Raw genomic sequence first — 24,129 nt, 5'->3', positions numbered from 1 at the left:
CACATTCCTATTTACCCAACACTCTCATCACTATGTCAGTGTTCCAACTGCTGGATCCAATCCATGGGGCCCCCTCCCTCTCTGAGCCGCCCCTTACTTCCTGATCCAAAACGGAGCCCCAGGTCCGCCTCCCACAGGTTTTCTGGTCCTGACCGAAAATCAGCCGGTTCCCCACAGGAGCCTGTCTTCCTTTCAGGGGAGGGCAGGACTTAGAAACCGAGTACTGGGCCCAATTCCACAATATGGTAAAATGCAGAGAGGAAAGAAAATGTACAAGATAAAAAGTAACCATAAGCCACCCCTCAGAAATCAACATGTTGATATTCCACACAATTGCTCCCAATCTCTTTTTTAAGAGCCTCGTTTGTTGTTTGGGGGTTCTATTCTCACAGCACTGCAACAAAGACATTTTAGCATATTCTTAAATTCTTTTTAACCATTCTGCCTATCTTCTAGGGATTCTTTATGAATCCTAAAACTTCTCAAGTTGTATTTTCTTCCAAAAATTCTATTCTAGTCTCCTTTCCCACATTCCTCTGGGGATGGAGATCACAGAAGCATAAAGTTAATTTTTGTAAATATGCTTCAACTTTGAGGCAATTTACAATCTTCTACATAATCTCTGTTCTAAAAGCCATCTTGCTCCTTTTTTTGCTTTCCATTTATTATTCTAGATTGTGGAAAATGGATAAAGATCAATCTGTCTCAAAAAAAGAAATCTAACCATTTTTATAATCAAAAAGGTGAAACAAGATTGGGGAAAAAAGGTCATTTTACCTTTTAAATAACTTTCACTTTTTTTTCTGATTATAAAATAGTTTTGCTCTATTTTAGTATTGTAAAATACTAAAAAGTTGGCCCAAATTACCTATAATGTTCTATTACACCACTACCTAACTCTAACATTTGATTCTAACATGTGCATATATTTCCTTAAATACATAAATATACATAGTACAAATAACATACAACTGGGATTTTTTTTCAGCAACACATAATTTTCCCTCTAAAGTGCCAAAAGCTGACATCATCAGGGACTGGGAGGAAGGGCGGCGTGGGCGTGGGTCAGAGCAACTCTGAGGTCGAGCCAGCGAGAGACAAAGCGAGTGGCCTGTTCCAAAGGTGCTGGTGTTCCAGAAGGGGAAAGACTTAGCTGAAAGCAAAGAGGAAAGGCCAAGAAGACCCCTAGATCAGGGTCCTCAAAGCTGAAGGCGAGATGAACTGAAGAGCCTCTGCTAGGAAAGGCTGCAGGAGCAGCCTCGGAAACACCTGGACACAATGGGAATGGGGGCGGGGGTGGGAGGGAGAGGGAGGGAGGAAGGGGATTTCAGGCAACTTGCTCAAGACAATCCTCAAGTTCCAAATGATACAAAGAAAGGTATTTTTTCCCCAGTAAATTGTTCTTTGGCCATTTCCCCACAGGAAATGAAAGTTGTTACCAAATGTGTATGCTAAGTTCTTAATACATTAAGGATGTTCACCAGGGAACTTAGAGAACCGTTGTAAAGGATCGCTTGTCTCTGATACTTCATGACTGAGACTGCAGGTTCACGCTGAAATCCTGACTCTCTGAGAAATGGTGTTGGTGTCTGCACGGTAACTACATCTCCGGTCCGCACAGGTGTGTTACAACGCAACTTCCAGGCATAAGCAGGCGTTGCAGGGAGGGTCTCGCTGGAGCCCCCAGCAGACAATGATTTGCCCCACACCTCCCCCCAGCCCTTGGGGCAAAGCTGGCTTCAGGGGTGTAGAGCCTGAGCACCGCACAGAGCCCTGTGCGGAAGGAAGACCCTGCTGTTGGGGTGATGCTCTGCCATCAGTGTCCTGAAAGGCTTCCTTTTGGAACAAGGGGCCCTGCCTTCCCATTTTACACCAGCCCCACAAATCCAGATCCAGTCCTGTCTGCGGGGTCTCATCCAGACCAGCCCCACACTTGACAGATGAGGTCCAGACAGAAAAAGTGAATTTCCCCAAGTTATACAGCCAGTTAGTAAAAGAGGGGTGGGGGGGGGGAATCAGGATTATAACCTAATCTTATAAGCTAATCAGCAGTCTCCAGCCTCCCTGGCACCAGGGACCGGTTTCACAGAAGACAATTTTTTTCCATGGACAGGGGCCGAGGGGCCTGGTTTGGGGACAATTCAAGCATATTACATTCAAGCTCATCTCCTGCTGGGCGGCCCAGTTCCTGACAGGCCTGGACCAGCACCGGTCCCTGGCCCAGGGGTTGGGGACCCCCAGACTGTGTAAGGCTGTTTTCACAACGCTGTGTGGGCTGCCTGCAGAAGTGTCCTGAAAAACTACAGTATCGTTACACTAAATGTCCTGCTGCCCACAGAGACAACTTTGTAAGTTAGGGCAAATGGATATTTTTAAAAGTTCTTTTACATGAAAGAATAATGGGGAAAGGAGATTTGCTTGTTTAGTCATTCAATCCAGCTGAATATTTAAACAATATACACTCACCAGTTGACTCATAAGGTACAAGAAACAAGAGGTCTTAACATCTACATTCCCAAATGTAGGGAACTATCCAAAAAAAAAAAAAGTAGAAACAAAATCTACACACCCCTAAAAAACTTACCCTCAATTTCTGAGATGTTAAGGAATTGAAAGTCGAGAGGCACACAGCCTCAAGACTCCTTCCCGCCCTTCTGCTTGTGTGTCTCAGGTGGCACGCCAGGGTGTGTCCCCAACTCACTCGCCGTGCTGCTACCAAGGCCACAGGGACACTTTCAAAATCAACTAAAGTGACGAGAGAACATCTACCCACCTTCTGACCTAAACGTACACTGTACTGGTTAACACAGCCCCTCTAAGCCTCTTCATCGAGACCTACTGCAAGCATGCATTTTCCCAGGAAAATACCGAAGCAAACAGCAACTGTGAGCCCAATAGATGAGTAGATAGGCTTAAAGGGGGGGGAAAGAAATCCCTCCTCACGCCTTAAGTCTGCCTGGGAATGAAAGTCAAGCGAGACGCACAGGTACGAGAGAGACACTCAGATCGGTATGACTGAGCTGCTTCACCTCCCAGGTGAACGCACCTGTCTGCCTCCTCCCCAGAGGCCCCAGCATGCGCCAACAACGCTTATCCTTAGAACTACCTCGCAGACTGCAGGATGACCAAAGTTAACACTGCCCTGTGACATATTTAAAAGTTGAAAGCAGAGCAGAACCTGAAAGTTCTCATCAGAAGGTGACCGATATTAACTGAACTTGGCGTGGTGATCATTTGGCCACACACGTAAGTCATTACAAGGATACATGGTGTTGTCTGTCAATGACGTCCCAATAAAACTGGAAAAGTAAAACTAAAGTATGTGAATCTTGTCTATAAAAGCACAGGGAGCGACTTTTCCAAAAATAAGAGGAAAATAAATTACATGAAAATGTTAAAAGAGCCACCAGGTGGCAGAATTCCCTGAGCTTCACCCAATTGGAGAGCCATTTGTTACGCAAACAGACCAGAAGGTGGCGATGTAGCCTCAGTTTCCAGTACCTGGTCTTAATTTTAAGACTGTTCATATAATAGATCAAAAATACACATCTCAAACATCTTCGAATACCAGAAAGCTTTCATTCCCTTACATTCTGAATGTTGATCTGTAGTTCCATTTTGTAGTGATTGAAGTCTTTGGCAAGTTCATGGCCTTGATGATAGAAAGTAAACATTCCCTGAAAAAATGACAGCATCTAAGACAAAGAAGAAAGAGTAACGTTAGCACCGAAAACCCAGGGAGAAGAGAAACAGAATGAAAACAGCCACGCATTCCCCTTATCTCACTGTGATTCTACTGAAGTAGCATAATTAAAAAGATCTAGAATTTAATTAAACCTAATTGCATGTTATTTATTAATTTGCCTTTAAAAAAAAAAGGATTTGTGATTTTCCTTTAAATGTCAGAGCCATTAGACAGCTTTCATGGTATCATGAGGAGGAGAAATAAAATTCTACATCATGCACTTGTATCTCTAGTCAAGAGAATCGCTACAGACATTTGTACTTGAAACTTGATCACTCTAGGTCGACAGAATCCACGAAGAAAGTGAAATCACAGAATCAAAGAGCTAAGGGGCAGCCAGTGTCCTGCAACCTGTTTTGTCACAAGGACTTTCAGAGCCTGGGGCGGCGAGGGGCAGAAGCAGGGTGAAAACTAAGCCCCGAGTGTCCTACCACCGCCTGTCCGCCTGCCCCTCGCGGTTCACTGCAAGGCGAGGGTCAGGTCCCGCCCCACGTGTGAGGAAAAGTGATTTGGGGTGAGAGTTAAGAAAATCCTGAAGTTCATTTTCAAGCGGTCGAGGGCTCGATTCCCAGCTTCAGCACCATCATGAGACCTTGGGCAATCACTGAACCTTTCCTACTGCAATTCACTTGTGTGAGTGAGATAATAAAAATATCTCCTTATCGAGTTATTCTGTAGAAGAAATGCATGAACACGGTCTTAGAACAACGACTTAAACAATGAGTGAGCGCTGTAAATGCCCGATAACTGTCCACTGCTGTTTCACATACAAAAGAAAGCTTTAAGACATACAAATTTTTCTCTAATTTAGGTTAATTTTATTATTCCAACTGCACGATAGCTTCCATGAATGCCAGTTTTTAATTGATTATTTGATTTTTTTTGTTTTTCAAAATTATATATACGATGGGTAGACTGAAAGACATGTCAATTTTATACCTTATACAATAAAGCAATCTTATACAATAAAGCTGTTTTTAAAAAAAAAAAAAGACAAAAACATTTATGTTGAAATTAAGATTAGTATTGAAAATCAAATCCCGGTGTTTCTCAATTTTTTCTTTTTTTGGCTAAAAACCACAGTATGAAACACTTTACATTTTGATTCAGGAGCTAAATATATTTGTGTATGTGCATAAACAATATATAAAGAACTGAAGCTGTTAGAATACATCTATATAAGCACAAACAAAAGTCACATGTTGCTAAAATAAGCATCAGGGAATATCAGAGTAACTCAAAATAGTTTCAAATGTTCCACACACTGGTCCTTGACTTAGGTGGCCATTAGCATGGTGACTTGTATTAGAAATAATTTGTTGCCAGTAATTGTTGAAAGTGCCCAAGTTTGGCCTGGTGTGCTTGCTTCAGAAAGAAACTTGGGTGGAGTGAAGACTACCGCACCCACCCCATCCCTCTCCCCACATTCCAGTATCATCTCCTTCGCAGGGATTTTAGCTCCAGGTGAAGCTGCACCTGGCTGCATACACCTTGAGACCACGCAGCCAAAGCCGTAACATCCATCACCTGTTGCAGTGCAATCAGGGCTGAGGGCCACGGGGGTGCGGCGATTCCTCAGCTTCAGGGCACCTGGGTCTACCCTCTACCTGTGTGACATGGCGTCTCATATGTGTGCACTGCGGCCTCTAGAAACCGCACGTGAAACCCAGAATGAAAAGCATCTGGATCCTGCCACAAAATTCTAGAAGCAGAGCCACCAGCTGCGATACTTACAGGTTCCACGAATTCAAACTTCTTCCTCTCTTGGATTTCCTGCAGCTTACACACATACTCCAGAGACAGTTCATAGAAGTGCTGCCGGGTTTGCTCCACTTGCGTGTCTGCCTACATTGGAAAAAAGGAGGCTGGTCAAACGAGAGGCGGCGCGGAGCGACACACCGGACCAGAGGCTGGCAACGTTCAGACCCACAGGCAGACTGTGCCCGCTGCCTGCTGTGTCTGGACCAAGCTGGAACGGGACTCAGTCAGGACTGTTCGTTTAGGCACCGGCTGCTTTGCGGCTACAACAGCCGAACTGAGCAGGTTGCCACAGGGACCTCAGGGTCTGCAAAGGTCTGAAACACTTACTCTCTGGCTCTCGGTGGAAGCAGCGTGCTGCCCCTCCAGGAAGGCTCTTTATGAAAAACTCACCCAAACAACTGACACCCAAGGGCGAAGCACCTGCATGGAATCAGAGTCCCCTCAACGCTGTTTCCATGAACAAACCCTCTAAGTCCGAAGTCAGCCAGGGAGAGAGGTCAGGGAACACCCGTGGCCCCGGCACTGGTGAGGGAAGGCAGCAGGTGAGGCAGAGGCAGGAATGGCCCCGTCCCAAGGGCTCGGCTTTCAGAGGCAGGTCAGGGCTTGAAGCCCGCGGGCAGGAAGTCACACTCCCGGGCCCTCACCATGGCTCATGGCCCAGGGGGGCACAGGCAGCGGATCCTCGGGACACTAAAATAAGGTTCTGGCTTATCGTGTCTAACTGGAAAGAAACGGGGACAGGAGCACAGTTCCACAGAGAGAGAATTCCAGTCCCATCCTGTGACATGTTTCCCAATTGGGCTGATTTTACTTTTACTTATCTGCACATCTCTGCAAAGAAGATACACAAATGGCAATAAGTATATGAGAAGATGCTCAACATACACTAATCATTAGGGAAATACAAACCAAAACCACCCGATACCACCTGGCCCCCTTGAGGACGGCTGCTATTGAAAACACAGGAAGTTAGTGTTGGGGAGGGTGTGGAGAAATTGCAACCCTTGCGTGCTGTTGGTGGGAATGCGAAATGATGCCACCACTACGAAAACAGTAGGGCCCGTCTCCAAAAGAATTTAAAATAGAACTACCATACGATCCAGCAATTCCACTTGTAGGGATATGACACACACCCCCAAAGGAACTGAAGCAGAGTCTCAACGGATGTTTGTTCATCCACGTTCATGGCAGCATCATGCAGGCAAGCAGCCAAAGTGCGAGAGCAATCCAAGTACCCACCCCCAGGTGGACAGATCAGCGAAACGTGGGGTTTATATACAACGGCACACTTTTCGGCCTTATAAAGGAGGAAAATTCTGACACTGGCTACATACCACCTGGATGAGCCTTGAGGACATTGTAAGAAGTGACACAATCAAGTTATGAAAGGACAAATACCATATAAAATCCACGTTATGAATACCTAAAATAGTCAAAATGAGAGAGAGAGAAAACAGAATGGTGCTTGCCAGGGGCTTGGGTCGGGGATGGAGAAAATGGGAGTTATTACTGAGTGAGTACAAAATTTCGGTTTGGGAAGATCAAAAAAGTTCTAGAGGTGGATGGTGGTGAATACTTTAATGTGAATAAACTTAATTGTACACTTGGAAATAGTTAAAGTCGTGAATTTTATGCTTTGCATATTTTACCGCAACAATTTTTTTTTAATTTGGGGGAGGAAAGAAGTATTTAGCATATAATAAAAAATCTTGCATGTATCTGATTTTTAAAGCAAAACGTTTAAATTTAAAAGTAGGAGTGTTATTAAGCCAAAATGAGAATTTCTACCTAATACTCATCAGTCATACTTTTACGCCTCTAATAACCAGTTTGATAGTTCAGCCACCAGCAGTTAATAGGCACGAGTCCCAGCAAAAATAATAATTTTGTTGAGTATTTAATAAAATAAAGACAAGGAGCTATGAGTAGATTCATGTTACTGTTATTGTAAAACGTTCTTCAAAAAAAAATTACACCAGGGTCAGATTTACCAAGTTGTTGGGTTTTGGTTTTTTGGTTTTTTAGCAAATTCCCTGCTTGCTTACAATACTGCAATAACCTAACCAGGGAACATCTGTCCACACCCCTCTCATGCTCTAATAGTTCAGAAGTTGTGGCCATGTGCCGCAGGATCAAATCCTCACGTGGGCAGTGGCCCACAATTCACACCAATGCCACGGGCATCCATGCACGGCACACCTCGGTGCACTCTTGGTAGCCCGACTCAAGTCTGACAGGCAATCGTCAAATCTGGTGGAAGAATGAATACATTGGTCTGTGTCCCAGGTTCCTGGCACACAGCTCCTAAAACCCAGGAAATCTTCTGAGTGATGGGAGTGTCTTTTACCTTACAGAGCAGCCCCTTTAGAGCACACATGAGATGATGCAGATGAGAAGAGGAGGTGGGACCCCTAGCTGGCACTGGAAAGACCCAGGGCTCAGAGGCTTGAAACTTGCGGCCCCACCCCCCACCTCTGGGAAAGGGATAGGGCGGTGGGGGTGGGCACTACAGAGGAAGCTGCATAAAACTCAAACAAGAGTTGGTGAATGCATCCATGTGCCTGAGAGTGGCACATCCCATTTCAGTGGGCACAGAAGCTTCTGTACTTGGGACCCTTTCAGACCTCACTATGTACTTCTTCATCTGGCTGCTCATCTCTGTCCTTTATGTTACCTTTACCATAAACTGGTCAACCTGAGCCAAGGGTCCGCTGAGGTCTGTGAGCTGCTCCAGCAAATTAAATGTAGGAATGGTCGGGGAAAACTCTTCACTCGGTAACCTCTGAGTGGAGAGTATTTGAGCAAGTATTTGAAGGAGTGAGGCATGTGGATCTGGGTTGGAAACATACCAGGGCAGTAAGACAAACTGCAAAGGCCCAGAGCACGAGATCTACCTGCCCCCTTCCAGCCAGAGCAAGGCAGGGCATGTGGGTGGGAGGACAGGCAGGGTGGGCCCGGGCCGCAGGAGGGAGCGGGTAGAAGGGTCTGTGAAGAGGAACAATATGAAGGCTCACTCCGCTTGTTGTATCGAAAATAACCTGTAGGATGAGACTCGTGGAAGCAGGGAGACCAGTGAAGAGGCTTTTGCTGTAATCTGCTGAGAGATGCCTGCGGCTGAGCCAGGGGCTGGTGGCTGGGAGAAGTGGCCACATTCTGGTTATAATGGAAACCAAAGGCGGCCTCTGCGGACAGGGTGGGGAGGGTGGGGGGGCGTGCAGGAAAGGGCCAAGGTTGGCTCTGAAGGTTTTGCCTAAGCACCGTTTAGGCAGAGATCCCTAATTTGATAGTGAAGGGGAAAGGGGAATTAGCTCGGGGCATGGAAACCCCTTCAGGACACCTGAAAACAGAGACAAGCAGCGCAGGGAGGGGGCATAAAGAGGGCCTCTGAAAACAACAGCTGTCATTTCAAAAACAACGGAGGGGCGGGGTTCGTGTTCTTCTATAGGACATGGAACAAGGAGACAATGGAGGGAGCCCTACCTACCTACCTACCCACCTACCCATCCACATACAGCATTGTACTGAGGGGTGAGTGATACAAAAGCTCCTTTCTCTTCTACAAACTGTCAAATGCCACCCAAGTGTCAGTCAAAGGTACTAAAGAGACTAAAGAAAACAGGCCCTGCGGGTAACGTCAAGATGGCCACACACGATTTGCAACTACCCATGTGACACCTAAAAATAACCCTGGTTTGCACTTCAGTAAGTATACTGTGGTGGTGAATTATGCCCAGATTCCTTATGTGTTTACAGATCAACACGAGGGGCGAAAACCAGCACTTTTGTGGGAGGAGTCAGGGCCTCACAGTTTGCAAACAGCATCATTTTTAACGAAAGCATATGTTCCAAACTGCGAACCCGTGAGTTTGCATTCAAGTGTGTGAGGGGAGTAAAACGCAAGTGGCAGGAAATTCAGAAAAGAGACAGAGAAAATCAGAGATAAGATATAAATTCCTTTCTCCTTACACATGGCTCCCTCCAAAAAAAAAAAAAAAAAAGTCTATTAACAAAAGTAAAACAGATGTTCTCCATCCAATGAAGCAGAACATCCTGAGTTAAATAAGGTGAATGCTGCCTTCACATAAAAGCTAAATGGTATAGGGACTTATTACATTCAAATCCTTTCTCCTTCAAGAAATCTTGAAAGCCAATTAATGAATCTAGTCCTGAAAATAATTTTATCTGTTCTTCCATAATGCTGGTTAAAACTGTTCCCGTGAATATATACAGAGAACCAAATATTGTAACACTATGAATCCATATTAAATTAATCACTGTAAGATGTGTTAATTATCTTGTGTCTTGTTTCACAAGAACTTTTTCCTCCATTCAGGGGAATACATATTCATTTTTTTCCATCTTCAATAATCCTCAATAAAAAGTTTTCCAAAGAAAATTACTTTAAAAAAAAAGACATGCAAATAATGTATGATGATGGAAGCAGACTTTGACTTGGGGTGGTGAACACATTGCAATGTGTTATAGAAATGTACACCTGAAACATACCATCTTATTAACCAATGTCACCCCCCCAAAATACAATTTTCTTAAAACATATGCACTGCTTATTCCAGTTTAGAAACAAATTAACAGAAAAACGAAATCAATACCTCTTGTAAATGTGAGTCTTTCTTTTTTGCTGATAAATTCAAATGTTTATCAATCAGGCTATAGTTCTTCTCTGTCTCTTTGTCAAACTTCTTCTTTTCTTCCTACAAATTGGAAAAACACAGACAAGTGTGATTAAACAGGAAAAAATGCATACACATAGGAAATCCACTGGGAAGCTTAAAACATGAAAAATATCTGCCAATAAAAGAAAAGAGCCACCGAGTGCGATGAAGTACCTGGAAAACCCGTCTGCACTCTGGCCACTGCTTCTCAATCAGCAAGTCGGCATGAGAACTGAAGAGTCACTTATCTTCTCTCCCCCCACGCCTGCACCCCCCCCATGGGCTTCTTCCCAAGCCTGTTATTTTTCAACTCTGCATACTTATCCGTGTTTAGAATTAATGCCACATCCCTCGTCCCACACTTTAAAAAAAAATTTAAAGAAGAATACATAACATAATAAGAACATAAAACCTGAGAGAGCAAACTTGCTATATATATTGTGGCATAGAAATGGAATTCATTTAAAACTGTGTTTTTCTCTACATAAGAAAGAATCAGACTAATCACATTGGGGGAAAAAAAAATCTTGGGACAGGATCCCCCTCATTGTCTCCAGTATAGGTGTAACAACAAGATCCTGTGCCCAGAAATGCCGTCTACTTGCCCAGCCTTCGCAGGGATTTCTAGAGCACTGCCTACAGCACGACGTTCTCGCTCAGAGACCCTGAGGGCAACACTACAAGCATCGCTCAGGTCCTGCCTAGAACGAGCAAGCCCTTTCTTTTGCTATAGCAGCTTTTTGAGAAAACAAGTAACCAACATTTTCAGTGCAGAAAAACAGACTATCTCCCCTAACAGCGCCTGCCAACTTAAGCAGATTTTTAATAAACATTTCTGAGCACCAACGAGCGTACACTGTGTCCTCAGACTGTCCAAATGTTTCCATGAACTTGAAGCTCTCCCCGACTCTCCAACGCCTCCCAGAAAGGAACGTTCTCTTCCCTACTTTCCAACTTCCACTTTCTAAAGCAGAAATAATGAACCAGTCCAGCCCTTTCTGATATGTTCTTCTCCCTATTGGGCAAAGAGATCAAATAAAGCACATGAATTCTATCCCTCCACATTTATCAATTCTTTTTGCCACTACGCAGGACACCAAACTGCTGCTGTGGGAAACCCAGGGCAGAAATTCTGCCAGCTCACCTGAAGACCCTACCCTGATGGAGGAGAGAGAGACTCAGGAAATGCAGTTTCTTCCCATTTCTACTCCCAGCTGAAGTACAAACCAGCTGCACAACTTTAAAAAAAATGTAACAACACAGAACCTTCGTTTCTTATTGAGAAGTCGGGAATTGTTTTGATACTCACTCACTCATAGATGCAATCCTAAAGTTCTGTATCCTGTGATTCACCCACGTGTAAGAATCAACTGTGGTTGAAATAGAAGCACTTTTCCTTTATGCCCTAAGTTTCACTTACAACCATTTTTTTTTAAGTTTAAGGCATGAATATAGGGTTACTGTTTTCTGCTTTTCATGATCATACTCCTCATCAACTATTTTAACATCAAAAGAAAAGTAAAGCAAACACATGGCCATTACTTCAAAATCTCCATATGGAACAAAAGCTGACATAGCGGCATGCAAGATCAGGTGTCGGGAGACTCAAGTTCCAGTGGTGGCAGTCAGGATGCCACATGGCATCCCCCCAGCAGCAGTCTCCCGGGTTCACAGAGGATAGGCATCGCCTTTATCACCTCTCTGCATTGACAAGATTAGTGCAAGCGAGATCACAGAGTAAAAACTCTTCACAATCTTTGTAGATTACTACCTACCAGGGCACTGAACACACCTTTCTCATGTGATTTCATCTGAACCACAGCATGGAACAAAGGAGGAGTGATGGTAAAATCACCACCGAAACCCCCAGCACACTCAGCCACAGCGGGGTATGGAAATGAGCACATGCGCAAGTTTGGAATGAAAGAAATGGTGATGACAAGGCTTTGTCAAGAAAAAAATTAGCCAAGAAACAACATTACACCCGCCAATGAGAGTGGAAATACTTTCACTTCCACAGGGTATGCACGGTATTACACAAATGCCGCTGTGTTCTGTTTCTGGGCCGTAAGCCTTACATAATTGTTTCTTCCTGCATTTGTTCTCAGTGCTCTTATAGAACATTAGTGTTTCTGTGTGCTCATATAACTTTCTGTGCTGAAACAGTATGGATGCTTCTTTAACAATGCAATACAGTACAGGAACTACTATAAAGGACACATGGACAAAATCAAGGGGGAGGGTGGAGGAGGGGGAAGGAGGTGGGTTCAGCTGGGGTGGGGTGGAGGGATGGGGGGAAAAGGCATACAACTGTAATGGAATAACAATAAAAGTTTTTTTAAAAAAGAGTAAAAGAGAAAAAAAACAATGTAATATAGGATATACACACATGCATGGATGGATGATGTGTATTATATGTAAAATAAATTGAGCAACTTAAGACAAAAGGCTCTTTCGAGAATCAAGTTAAACACAATGAAAAACTGCTTTATAAAACTGCATTACAAACTCAAGTAGGAGTCGGGTGGTAAAATAATGAATAAAGCAAGCTGGAAGCGGAACTCCTTGAGGCGGGTGGGGCCGTGGCGAACCACAAAGTCCCCAAGGGTCCAGAGGGCAGGAGCCACAGCACAGCCGGGCAGGTTCCTGCCGCATGGAAACCCAGCGCAGAGGCCACACCCTCGGGTTCTTCTGCAACAGCTGAAAACCCCTGAGATTTTTAAATAGTGGCAACAAGTTGGGTTTTTTTTAATTTTTGACATGAGTAAGCCAAACAAAAGTATGTTTATAGGTTAAATACCATTCATGGGAAGTCAGCTTGTAATCATTTATAAAACCTCACATGCAAAAAAAGAATAATAAAGAAGACCCATTACTTAAAATAACATAATCAAATAAGACGTACCCTATAAATGGTAGAGGTAATTCACAAACCTAAGAACCAAACTTTAAATAATCAGGTCTTGTGAATACATTAGAAATTATACAGAGAGGTGTCATTACAAATCACTGTGTAAAAAAATATATTACTCAACTAATGGTGATGGAGTGATTATTTAACTGTTTGAAAATAGAATAAGAATCATATCTCATATCAAAATTAATTCCAGATGGATTGAAAGAGTCACAAGTAAAAAATGAAGTAATAAAAAATGTATTTTCACAGACATGAGAAGAAAGCAGAGCCTTTCAAGCCAAAAAAGCAACAGAAAAAGCCTTAAGAACGTCTAGATATCAAGAAATACACCAATAAACAACCTGAAAGGCAAACGAAGCAGGAAGACAATGCGATTAATATATAAGAAAAGTAAGTTTTCATAACATACAAAACATCATTAAGCAATTTTTGCTAAAATCACACATGAATACTTCCATGTAAAATAAAAAATAAAGAACATATAAAGAATTCACAAAAGTTTGAATATAGCTGTGAATTGTCTGCATTTCTACAGAGTACTAGAATTTTTTGTTTTGTTTTAAAAGAAGGGGGAATTTTATTTTAAGTTACCAGATGACTTCTTAAAATTTTTTGGTATTTTCCATTATTTTCTAGGAGGAGGAAATAAAAAAAAGCTTATTTTCAAGCTATAAATATAAAATAATAAGGCATGGTAGTCTAGAGAAGAGCTTAAAATACCTTCTTAGAGATTCCAGCTCTTTCTCCCTTTTTATTTAAGTAAAAAGGTGGGATAATATCACATGTAACATGCCAGCAGCAGCACTTTTACAACAAAACCCTATACTTCCAGCCAACAATATCCTACAGCCCAGATGAAACACCACCTCCTCTGTGCAGCGCCCCCTCCCCAATCCAGGGAGGAAACCGCACCCTCCCTTTACTCCTGCACTGAAGGTCACCTTCCCTACTTGACACTTCCTTTGCTTTACAGAACCCCACTGTTCCCCTTTCCTTGAAGCTCCTTCAGCCTCTCTCCAAAGAGATAGAGAGCTCAGCATTCGTCCCCACGGAATGGCACTTGGCACCCAGCAGGGGTCCAGGGGCCTTCGGTCAGAGGAGGAGTGGAGCGGGGAGCCTAGGCTGCAGCAGTACCACCCATGCGGTGGCTCTAGAGCCACCCACCCATCCCCCTGGCGCTAGTAGTTGGCCAGGAGGGTCATTAGCCTACGCTGCATTGCTTCCCGCACGTCACCCCTGAACCCAGCCTGCAGAGAGTGGACCAAAGCCTGGGCAGCTCTTGTTTGGCAAGCTGATCCAGGGCAAGCCATAAATGGAATAATCAAATAATTGCAAGTACGTACACCAGCCCCGCACTAGACATGGGGAAGGCATTATCAAATGCATATAGTCTTCACAATGCCCTCCTGAGACAGCTGTCACTGGTCTCATTTTAAAGATCAGGAAGCCAAGGCTTATTAGCAGCCTTGAGCAACCTGCTCCAAATCACATAGCTGGTTAAGGGGCAGAAACGGGATTCAAACAAGGAAGAATCAGGTCTCCCTGGAAGACCTTCCTGGCACTTCAGGACGAAACAGCAGGGTGTGTGCCAGAGCACCTGTGCCTGTTATAGCACGGTGCACCTTTTGCTTTCATATTTGACAGTCTCCCCACAGAGACGCCAATGTCTTAAAGGTAGAGTTTTAATTCAATTGTAACTCAGGACCTCTCGTACTACGCAGTGTGATAAACACTGACAAGTTTTGTTACTAAAATTAAAAAAAATAATAAATCAACATTCTTTTCTGCTTTACCATAGTTAATTTAATAAGTTATTCAACAATATTGAAATAACTACGCATGGTGCCAGGTGGGGACTGGAAACATCGGAGGGACACTTTGTAAAGTGTGTGACTGTCTCACCACCATGCTGTACACTTGACCCTAATACAAAACAATATCGAATGTAAACTGCAATTGAAAAAACTAAAAATAAATTATTCAGACAGATTTACTTTTTATCCATATTTTGCCATCACAGAATCTCAAAATGTCAAGTTTTTATTAAACATTTAGTTATTAGTCTTGGAAAGAAATAAAAGAAATTTGGTATGAGCGGTGAGTAATAGCTGAGGCAGTTAAGTTATGAGATTAACATTTTTTAACCCTTCTGGTTAAATGTTTTATTCTACTGAATTAAAATGGTAACTGGCGCTTTGCAAAACAGCATTTGAATAGGCTCTATTATCAATATAACTTTAGCAGCACCTATGTGATTCCTGCATGCTGCAAGCCACAGAGTCATTACTTGATTCTTTGAAAATCTGAAAGAGCAATTCTAAATGCTCCCACCATAACTCTTACGCATTCTGTTACTTCTCAGAGTTTTCTCCACAGTCTACATGGCTCCTGTGTTGTCTGGTGTCTGTATCGATTTCCTGCAGCTACATCGACTATCGACTATCGACAGTGCGGGCAGACACTCAGGAGTAAGTGACAAACTCTTAGGGGAGGTGACACCTTCAGAGGAGGTACGAGCTGAGCTAGTAGCCTGGTGTGACACAGCACAAACCCACCTGTGTCCTGCGAAGGAAAACGGGGCTTTTAAAACAGAGGTGAGAAGCTGGCAAGTATGTAAGAAAATGCAGCAGAACCCACAGAACAGAGGGATGAGCCTGAACCAGAGATGTGACTGAAGGAGAACGTGCCCGTATGGGAGCACACAGTTGGAAAAAAAAAAAAAATACCATGGGACTTCTTAAAAATCCAATTTACAAAACCACCTAGCTGTTTAGATGAGGTAAAACCACAAGTTAAACATGTAATTGGGATTCTGCAACCTGGAGAAAAGAGTAAACAGAACTGAAACAGCTTCAACATAAAGGTGAAAGGTAGTGTGGTGTCAGATGGGGAAAAAAGAGAAGAGAGAAGATAAAACATATGACACACCCAAAAAAATTCTTCTGTGGTCAACTTTTAAAGACTTTTTTAAAAAATCCCCACATGAAAAATGCTCTCAGATTTTTTATTAAGTATCCCAGGTAGTAGATAAACCAATGGAACAAGACCATGTGCTTGTCAAAATGCGACTATTTAGAAAGCAGAGTTGTAGAAAATAATCAAATGTCCAGATTACAAACCCTTCCTTGGTTCTTCCAGAATTATCAGTAGAATTAGTTATTTATTAGGTACCTTAAACAGTAAGACAGAGTAGAAACTAGCAGAAAACAAAGAAATAAAGCATAGTCTTTTCCCATAAAGTTTAACAATCTAATAAGAGAGACAGGTGTTTATATATTGTGAGAAAATCACCTTTCTCTACTGTTTCTTAAAATATACAAAACTGCCAGTAAAAATAAAAGGTTTCTCCCTGCGACCCACAGCGACGGTGACACTCCTGAGGGTGACATCCATAGGTATGACAGCCAGCACACATGTGTACAGAGCAGAAATGGACAGTTCACAAACCTGAAGCTAGAAGAACAACACAGAAATATAAAAGGGGGATTTCAGGATAGAATGGGACCAGTTACCAGCTCCAGGCATAAACTAAAACTATTAAAATAATTTCTCCTTTTCTCAGGGCCCTGTATGTTGCCAGTTGCTTCATACGATATGCTCTGAACAATATCAGAAGCTGGGAACATTTGGTGGAAAAGAGTCAAGAGAAAATCCAGGGTCAGCATTTTAGAAAAACCCCATAGGGTGGGGAGCAAATAAAGAAGAAAATACATTTATTTGTTAAGTCACGCTCATTTTTTTCATTTCCAGAACACAATCCTTGCCCACCACCACCATCGTCCCATTACAAGGTAAATTTAAAGTGGATATCGTTACACATTCAACACCTATTTCAATGAAATGTTAAAAGAGAAGAGAACCAAGATATTCAAGTTTTAAAACAGCCCGAGATGACAAGATAAAACAGATCATACAACTACAAAAAAAGCTGTCAGAGCCCAAAGTCCATCATTTTACAGGTAAGAAACTGAAGCCCATTGTTGTCCAGGTCACAGGTGTGAAACCAGACCTCCAATGACCTGCTACAAAGCCAGAGGACACAGTTCAGCCTCATGAAGCCCAGCAGACAATCTGAGGAAGGGAACTTGGATTGGAGGGTACCCCTCCCTCAAAACATAGCCTAAAAGCTGTAAAATACTAGGCCCAGAAGAAGAGTCGAACAGGTGAACAAATCACTTAAAATAAAACTGATTCCATACACAGTAACTAAAAACGCGGCCCTCCCTGGGCCCACCTATGTAGCTACAGCCATTTGAGGCCACAGAGTTAATTCATACAAAAGGAGTTTGATAGCATTGTTAGGAAGATAAAGAAAAACACCTCCCATTCCCAAGGCATGTGTGTGTGGGGGGGGGGGGGGGTCAAGGGTGTAACAAAGATGAAAACTCTCTTCCCCACCTAAAATTGATGTTATTCTCTTCTCCTTGGGCCAAAAATGGGTAACACACACAATGACACTTTTTCTCCCTTGAGTACATGCACAAAATCCAGGAACGGTTGATGGAATATATTTCTCTGGGATCATCTCAAAGCCCGATGCTAAAGAAAACTTCAGTAGCTGCTAAACATATCCCAAGCCCCCTGGGGCAGCATCGCTGCGTTATTCCCAGAACTCCTGGCTCACTCCCGCAGCCCTAGAACAGAGTACACGGCTCACTCATTTTGGACTCTCCAGAACCTATAACTACATTGGCACGTAACAGAAGCTCAATAAATTTTTGTTAAATTGAAGGAAATCACATCCCGATAATCAAACAGTGTCTTCCTGCTACTGTATTTAGCTAGGAAAGGGGCACAAAGGGAATTAGACGTTGAGACTAATAAACTGGGGAACAGAGCCCGCCTGCTTAGCCAGGGAGCTGCAGCTTCGCCCCTCCAGGGGAGTAACATTCTTCCCTTCTGCCACCCTCCATACGGGACTGTCGCTGGGCACAGCAGGAGATGCTTGACCAAACAGGCCTATCAGTCAAACTAGGGGGTGTACACCTAACAAAAGCCCACGAAACCTTGAGAAGCTTATTAGTTCTTTTGCAAAAGCTTCTGGTCTACCCCAAACTTAATACAAACGCAAGGGAACAAAGAAATTCTGCCTCTCTCTCTCCCTCCCCCTAATGACCCACACTCCACACACAGCACTCGCCTGTCCTCTCCAAGGCCCTGTGGCCCTAGCAGCCTCATGGTCGATGGCCACGCAGTCTCTACACGCAGGCTCCAGGAGGGAGCCTGAACACCACGGCACAGCAATGGACTGCAGCTGGAAACCCACGTCAAGCTAGCTGGATGCTGGCCTGGGCTGAACTTTAATATGGAGCAGAAACTCTGGGTACTGGCTTTTGCTTTGGCCTTGCTGAGGACAAGACTGGACCTTTTCCATGGCGGGATGAGACACTGGCAAGTTAGGAGGGGAGCCCCCTTCCTTTTACATCATTAATAAAGTTAACCATGCAACCCCATCCTCCCGTGAGGGTCTCAGGAAATTCTTTTCCTCGTGACGCCTGAAGAACCCCACTTCCCCTGGTAACATTCCCAGTTTCCTTTGGCATGATGGTGTGGCAGCATTTCTCGTCTCCTACGATGCTCTCCAAGCCTACAACAGTGCTCCACTCCTCCCTGAAACGGAGGTATATGCAAACAAGTGCTCGTCTCACAGTGACAGATGCCCCCCCACCAACCCCGGGTAAATGTGTTGTTTGGTTAAAGATATTTTTAAAACTCTACATAGAATAGTGTAGCCCAAGAAGATTACCAGCAGTTTTACTGTCCTGCCCAGGTGTCTTTGTTTTGTTTTCAATTTTATATTCCCCCCAAGGGGAAAATGCACATTTAAAACATAAAACAACAGATGGTTTATCCCAACATCTCCTTCAGCTCTGCCAAATGTGAACAAAGTGCACGCCAAAGCAGCAGAGGCACCGACATTTTCTGTTTACAAGTGCACTCAAATCAGACACAAACCTTTACAGCTCCCAGTTGCTCCTTTCTGAATTTCTCCAATGGCTTAATCAGGGTCTCAGTGACACTTAAGGCCTAGAGAACGAGAGTAATAACAAAAGAACATCAGGTTTCCAAAAAGGAAAACATTAGTATTGCATAGTATTTCATTTCCCTCTCCCACCCCACCCCACCCAGAAATAAAATGAACAACAGATTTAACTGCTTTATCTCTGCGTGCCAACGCAGCCATTGCATCACTCCTCCATTTATTAACACACCAGATCTCCATAAATATTTTCAGGCAAGAGGAGGCGGTGTGACATGCCAGGAAATGTGCCACGCAGCCCTATGCAGCTCTATCTCTGGGTGGAAAGAGCGAGAGGGTTGCCTTTAAACAACAAAGGGGCCCACCCCCCTCCCCACTAACAGAACACTTCTGTCTGAGGTTTCTTTTCCCTTCCCCTCCTCAGAAAGTTAAAACTCAGTTACATTCCATTATTAGTTATCAGACTACACCATGTCAAGGGCTAGGGTTGTGACTACAGGTTTAAATACACTCAGTCCACCCTTCACTGCTGAAAATTCCTCATGAGGATTTAAGGTACACCTGCAAAGCAGAAAGTCGGGAGCTCATGAGTCAGAGTAAAGGTCGGGAGGGTCGGCAAACAGCAGAGCAGAGGAGACAGACAAGACAGGAGCCACACGCAGACTCCGGCCACAACCACACTCATCCTCCTTTTGGCTGGCGTGGGGGTGCTTTTCAGTTTAAGACAGAATCTACAACAAACAATGCTGAAATGCAAGTAAAAAGAAATATCCACCTAAGGAGAATGCACTTAATATCACTATGCCGGTGGGCAGTGCCTTTCTCCCTTTCCATAAGACCAGAGATATCCAGAATAGAAGAGGAAACCTCAAAACACTTTATAACAATGTGCCACCACTTTTTTAAAAATTAAAAAAAAAAGCCCTGGCTGGAGTGATTCAGTGGATTGAGAACCAGCCTGAGAACCAAAAGGTCACTGGTTCAATTCCCAGTCAGCACATGCCTGGGTTGTGGGCCAGGCCCCAAGTAGGGGGTATGTGAGAGGCAAGAACACATTGATGTTTCCCTCCTTCTCTTTCTCTCTCCCTTCCCTTCTGTCTAAAAATAGATGAATAAAATTCAAAAAAATAAAATACCCCTAGGAAGTCAAGCTAAAAATTACAGAAAAAAAAATGAGTTAGAATAAGAAAAGATTCTTAACTTAACCAAAGACTCCTTGGCAGTGTTTCACTATGTAAGGGTTTCTCCCAAAGCGACTGTTCATACTGTGTGATAGGGAATCCTCAAAGGAAGCGATGATGCTCAGAGCTGGACCCGTCTTCCCAAGGCCAGCAGCTGGGTGCCACTCTCTGCCACCCTGACAATTTGCTACTTAGTTGTCAAAGAGCTGGGACAACAGAGATCTCAAAGGAAGAATTAAGAGCAACAGCTAGCCAAGGAAATGGGATCATCTTCAAAATACATTAATATTATCCTCTCTACTTGGAGAGCATGTGACTCCCCCAACAATGGCCAACCAGAGTCTTTTATACCAAAGCACAAAGCAAGGAAAAGCCAACTACCTAAAACACTATGGAACGCCCCAAGTGTCACCTGGGGAAGCAGGTATGAGAGGTCCTGCCATACATGTCAAAACCTATCCAAGTGACACGCCACGTCTCAAACTAATTTAAGGCACACTTCAACGAGAACCAGCGTCCCGTCTCAGGCACCACGTCTGGATCACGCTGCTAGTGTTCCTGAATGAGCCTGCACAGCACACAGCTTCCCAGAGGCTGCCCCACTCAAGAAAGAAGTCAGCCCAGCTGAGAGAAAGCTGGCCCTGGAGACCTCCGGGGTCCCATCCCCCTCCACGATGGCAGGACTCTACATCACCGGGAGAAGCAGAGCACAGACTATTGTACATGTCAGTGTTGCCTTGTCGTGTGTGGCAGCAAACCACAGCCCCCAGCAGGACTTCACAGTTCAAAGTAAAAGAACAAAGTTATACAACAATCAAGGGGATTACCCCTTTCGTTAGCCATTCGGATAGAAGAAACTAAATGTCTCAAAAGAAAAGGACAGGTAAGGTGGTGTCTTTACCTACCGCACAGGTGGAGCTAGAGCTGAGCAACCTGTGGACCAAGGGGCTGATCAGCAGAGAATGAGACCTCACTGTAGGGAGGAACCATGGCCACCAATTTAAATGCCCCACACATTTGAGATCAAAGGCCGGGTCCTGCATACATTCTAAAGAGAATGGAGCTCTGCACCAGATGCCCACATTCAGTAAAAAGTAAACAAAGGCAAAACAGCATCCGATGATGTTTTTAGTAACAATATTTTAAAGACTTAGCCTAGGTAAAACCATGAATAAATTGGTATAAGTACTAATCATGCCTTTCTAGTCACTCAGTAAGAACAAGAACAGACCAAGTCTAGTAGGACAGAAGGCTTTCTACTTGTTTCCCAAGGCTGGAGTATTTTAAGCCTGGATTCCAAGTCGTCTTGACCCCAGAGGAATGCATCATCTGAGAGCAAAGGAGAATGTCCACTGTTTTCTCCCATGACCCTCCAGATACTTCCCATTTCATCAGAGTGAAGGGAAAACTCTGCTTTCCAATCCCGACGTCAAGAAAAGCCACAAAGTAACCATTCAGCAAAGACATATTCCTTATTTTCCTTGAAAGAGAACCTGAAAAGGGTGCCAAGGAACTATCATCCCAACTCTTCTCCAAACATAAGGAATATTTTCTCCCAACACTGTCCCTCAGGAAAAAGGGACGTGCTCTACATCAGAACTCTTAAAGAGGTTCCTTAAGAAGTACACTTTCCATCATTTTGGTCAACAAAGAACTGCTTGAGGAACAGTAACCTGAAACAGCCCCAGTCACACCTAGTTTCAAATGCTTGGAGATCACGAACAGTTCTGGGTCAGAAAAACAAGGGGAATGTAAGAAATGCAGAAAGACTGAGTGGTCATTCTGAAGCTGACATCAAAATTACTAGTGGTCCGTGTCTTTGTAAAGATCACTTTAAAAGGTAAGTGGTTACCTTAAGAAAATCATGAAAACACAACTCGGGGATAAATTTTTAAAAATATTGTCCTCATAAGCTATAAATGAGTACTTGCAGCGTAAGGTAAAATTTCCAGTGAAAGCATCAAAAAGAGGTTTGAAAGGTTAGGCTGGATCACAGAGAACTCAAACACGGCCAGGAGGTGCTGTGTGGAGCTGTGCTGAGAACTTCCGGATGTGTCTGTGATCAGCCTAACATCCACGGTATTAAGAATTGGAGTGACTTTTTCGTGAAGGATGTGGGAAAAATATTCCTAAATTATACACTTTGATGATTTAACTTTAAAATGTGGACACAAACATACTCAACTAAATAAAAAGTAGAAATGTGATTACCTAGCAGGCATACATATGCAAACCTAAAAGCATGTTCATCGAAGCTCCCCAAATGTTTTGTTCACTCTGGTCATGGGAACACGGTGTTGCCGTGTAATCAGGCCTGGATATTACAGGTGGTGGATATCTGTCCTTTTGAGCTGCCAGGCACTTGAAGGCCCTTCCTACATGTTCTTCTCCCTGATGAGGCAGAACCCACCTTCCACCACAAGAGGTGAAAAAGACAGACATCTCGCAGTGGGGAACGGGAATCTGGCCAGAGTTCCACCCATCAGATGCTCCCACCCAAGACTTTGATTTGGAAGCTGGTGCTTCAAAGGACTAGTGACCCAAGATTCTGGGGGAGCAGCCACTAGGCCAGTTTCCAGAGGCAGCAGGTGCACCAGCAGCCACCAGGGACTTCGGTGATGCTGGTGCAGACTGTGTTGTTTATGCCCACAGGCAAAGTGGCGCTGGTCTTCCCCGAGCCCAGCTCTATGGTGTCATCCAGGGCATCATTCTTGGTTCCCAAAACCTTATAAAGACTGCAGTCTACTTAATATTCTTTAATAAAGTCCCTTTTTGTATAAAACAGCTAGAACTGGCAACTGACAATCCGGACTAATGCAGGATTGATATTTTAACATTTTTCAGAACCTCAAATAATCTTATCACAATGTTTTCAGTACAATCCTTCTTTATACTGCTCAACAAAATTTTTCTCCTGATTAAACCAACTCATTTTTAACTAACTATATTACTCTCTATCCACACTCATCCTTGGCTACCTCTTTCTCCACCCAGCCAGTCTCCCCCTGTACTATGCCTTCTCCCATCAGTCAGGGCTCAGGTTTTAATAGAAAAATTAAAATAAGTAATAAAGTCCACCCACCATGTTTAGTAACTGAAATAAGAAGAGAATGAACAGAGAATCAAAGACTGATATTGACAAAAAGTAAAAAAGTTTCACAACTAGTTTTGCTAAAAGAGCCCTGCCTCAATGACAAATAGGATGCTACCATGGTCTCAGTTGGGCTCAGTCCTAACTAGTTTTGTTTTTAGACCAAAAACAGAAAAGTTCTCTTGTTACCTTAATAGTCTCAACTTGCTCTCTACCTTCTTAAAGGGCTATCACAGTAGAAGCAGTTTTAACTTCCCCCCAAAAAATCCCTGTGCGGTATTTTCTCTTTAAGCACAATTCAAGTTAATATAATCCTCCTAGCAAAAAAAAAAAAAAAAGTAAAAATGAAATTAAATTTTTGGCAATAGCTCACACACACCAGCTAGGAACTAATGAGTATCTTAATGAACCCATACACAAAGCTCTAATTGGGACATGGTTATAGAGGTGCTGTAAATTAGTTCTACAAAATTTAAACTTGAAAATTAGAAGCCAATTAATATTGTATCTGAATTCATTTCTTCATTTACCACACTGCTTTCCATTCAGACAGTCCAGGAATAAAAAGTCTCCAATAAGAGTTTTTACCAACTTTCATTCCTAAACTCTGAATGGCTTAAAACCTAACAAGAGGATGAGACCTAAAGTTCTGACCACTTCTGCTCTCTGACTTTACTCTCAGAATACGTGACCATGACCTGGCTCTGGGGAAAAAAAAAAGGTTAGGGAAGTGTATCACAAAAGTTTAAATAAGAGTCCCTTAATGTCTACCTCCCATGAA

The 24,129-nt window shown here is 43.4% G+C and overlaps 1 protein-coding gene across 3 annotated transcripts in view; it reads right to left on the bottom strand.

Moving 5' to 3' along the window:
* The window catches only part of ARHGAP10 (Rho GTPase activating protein 10), a 242,196-nt gene that overhangs the window by 141,421 nt on the left and 76,646 nt on the right, over positions 1–24,129 (bottom strand). For all 3 annotated transcript variants that reach the window (XR_006656673.2, XM_024568805.3, XM_045202557.3), the window contains 4 exons: positions 19,052–19,123; positions 10,117–10,218; positions 5,480–5,590; positions 3,591–3,695 (listed from right to left, as the gene is read on the bottom strand). Coding sequence is in view for 2 of the 3 variants with exons in the window: in XM_024568805.3 (XP_024424573.2) it covers positions 3,591–3,695; positions 5,480–5,590; positions 10,117–10,218; positions 19,052–19,123 (390 nt within the window). In the remaining variant the exon portion in view is untranslated. The remainder of the gene's footprint in view (positions 1–3,590; positions 3,696–5,479; positions 5,591–10,116; positions 10,219–19,051; positions 19,124–24,129) is intronic.

This window comes from Desmodus rotundus, chromosome 9, assembly GCF_022682495.2.
Source record: "Desmodus rotundus isolate HL8 chromosome 9, HLdesRot8A.1, whole genome shotgun sequence".
NCBI lineage: Eukaryota > Metazoa > Chordata > Mammalia > Chiroptera > Phyllostomidae > Desmodus > Desmodus rotundus.
This window is presented reverse-complemented; position numbering and strand designations above follow the sequence as displayed.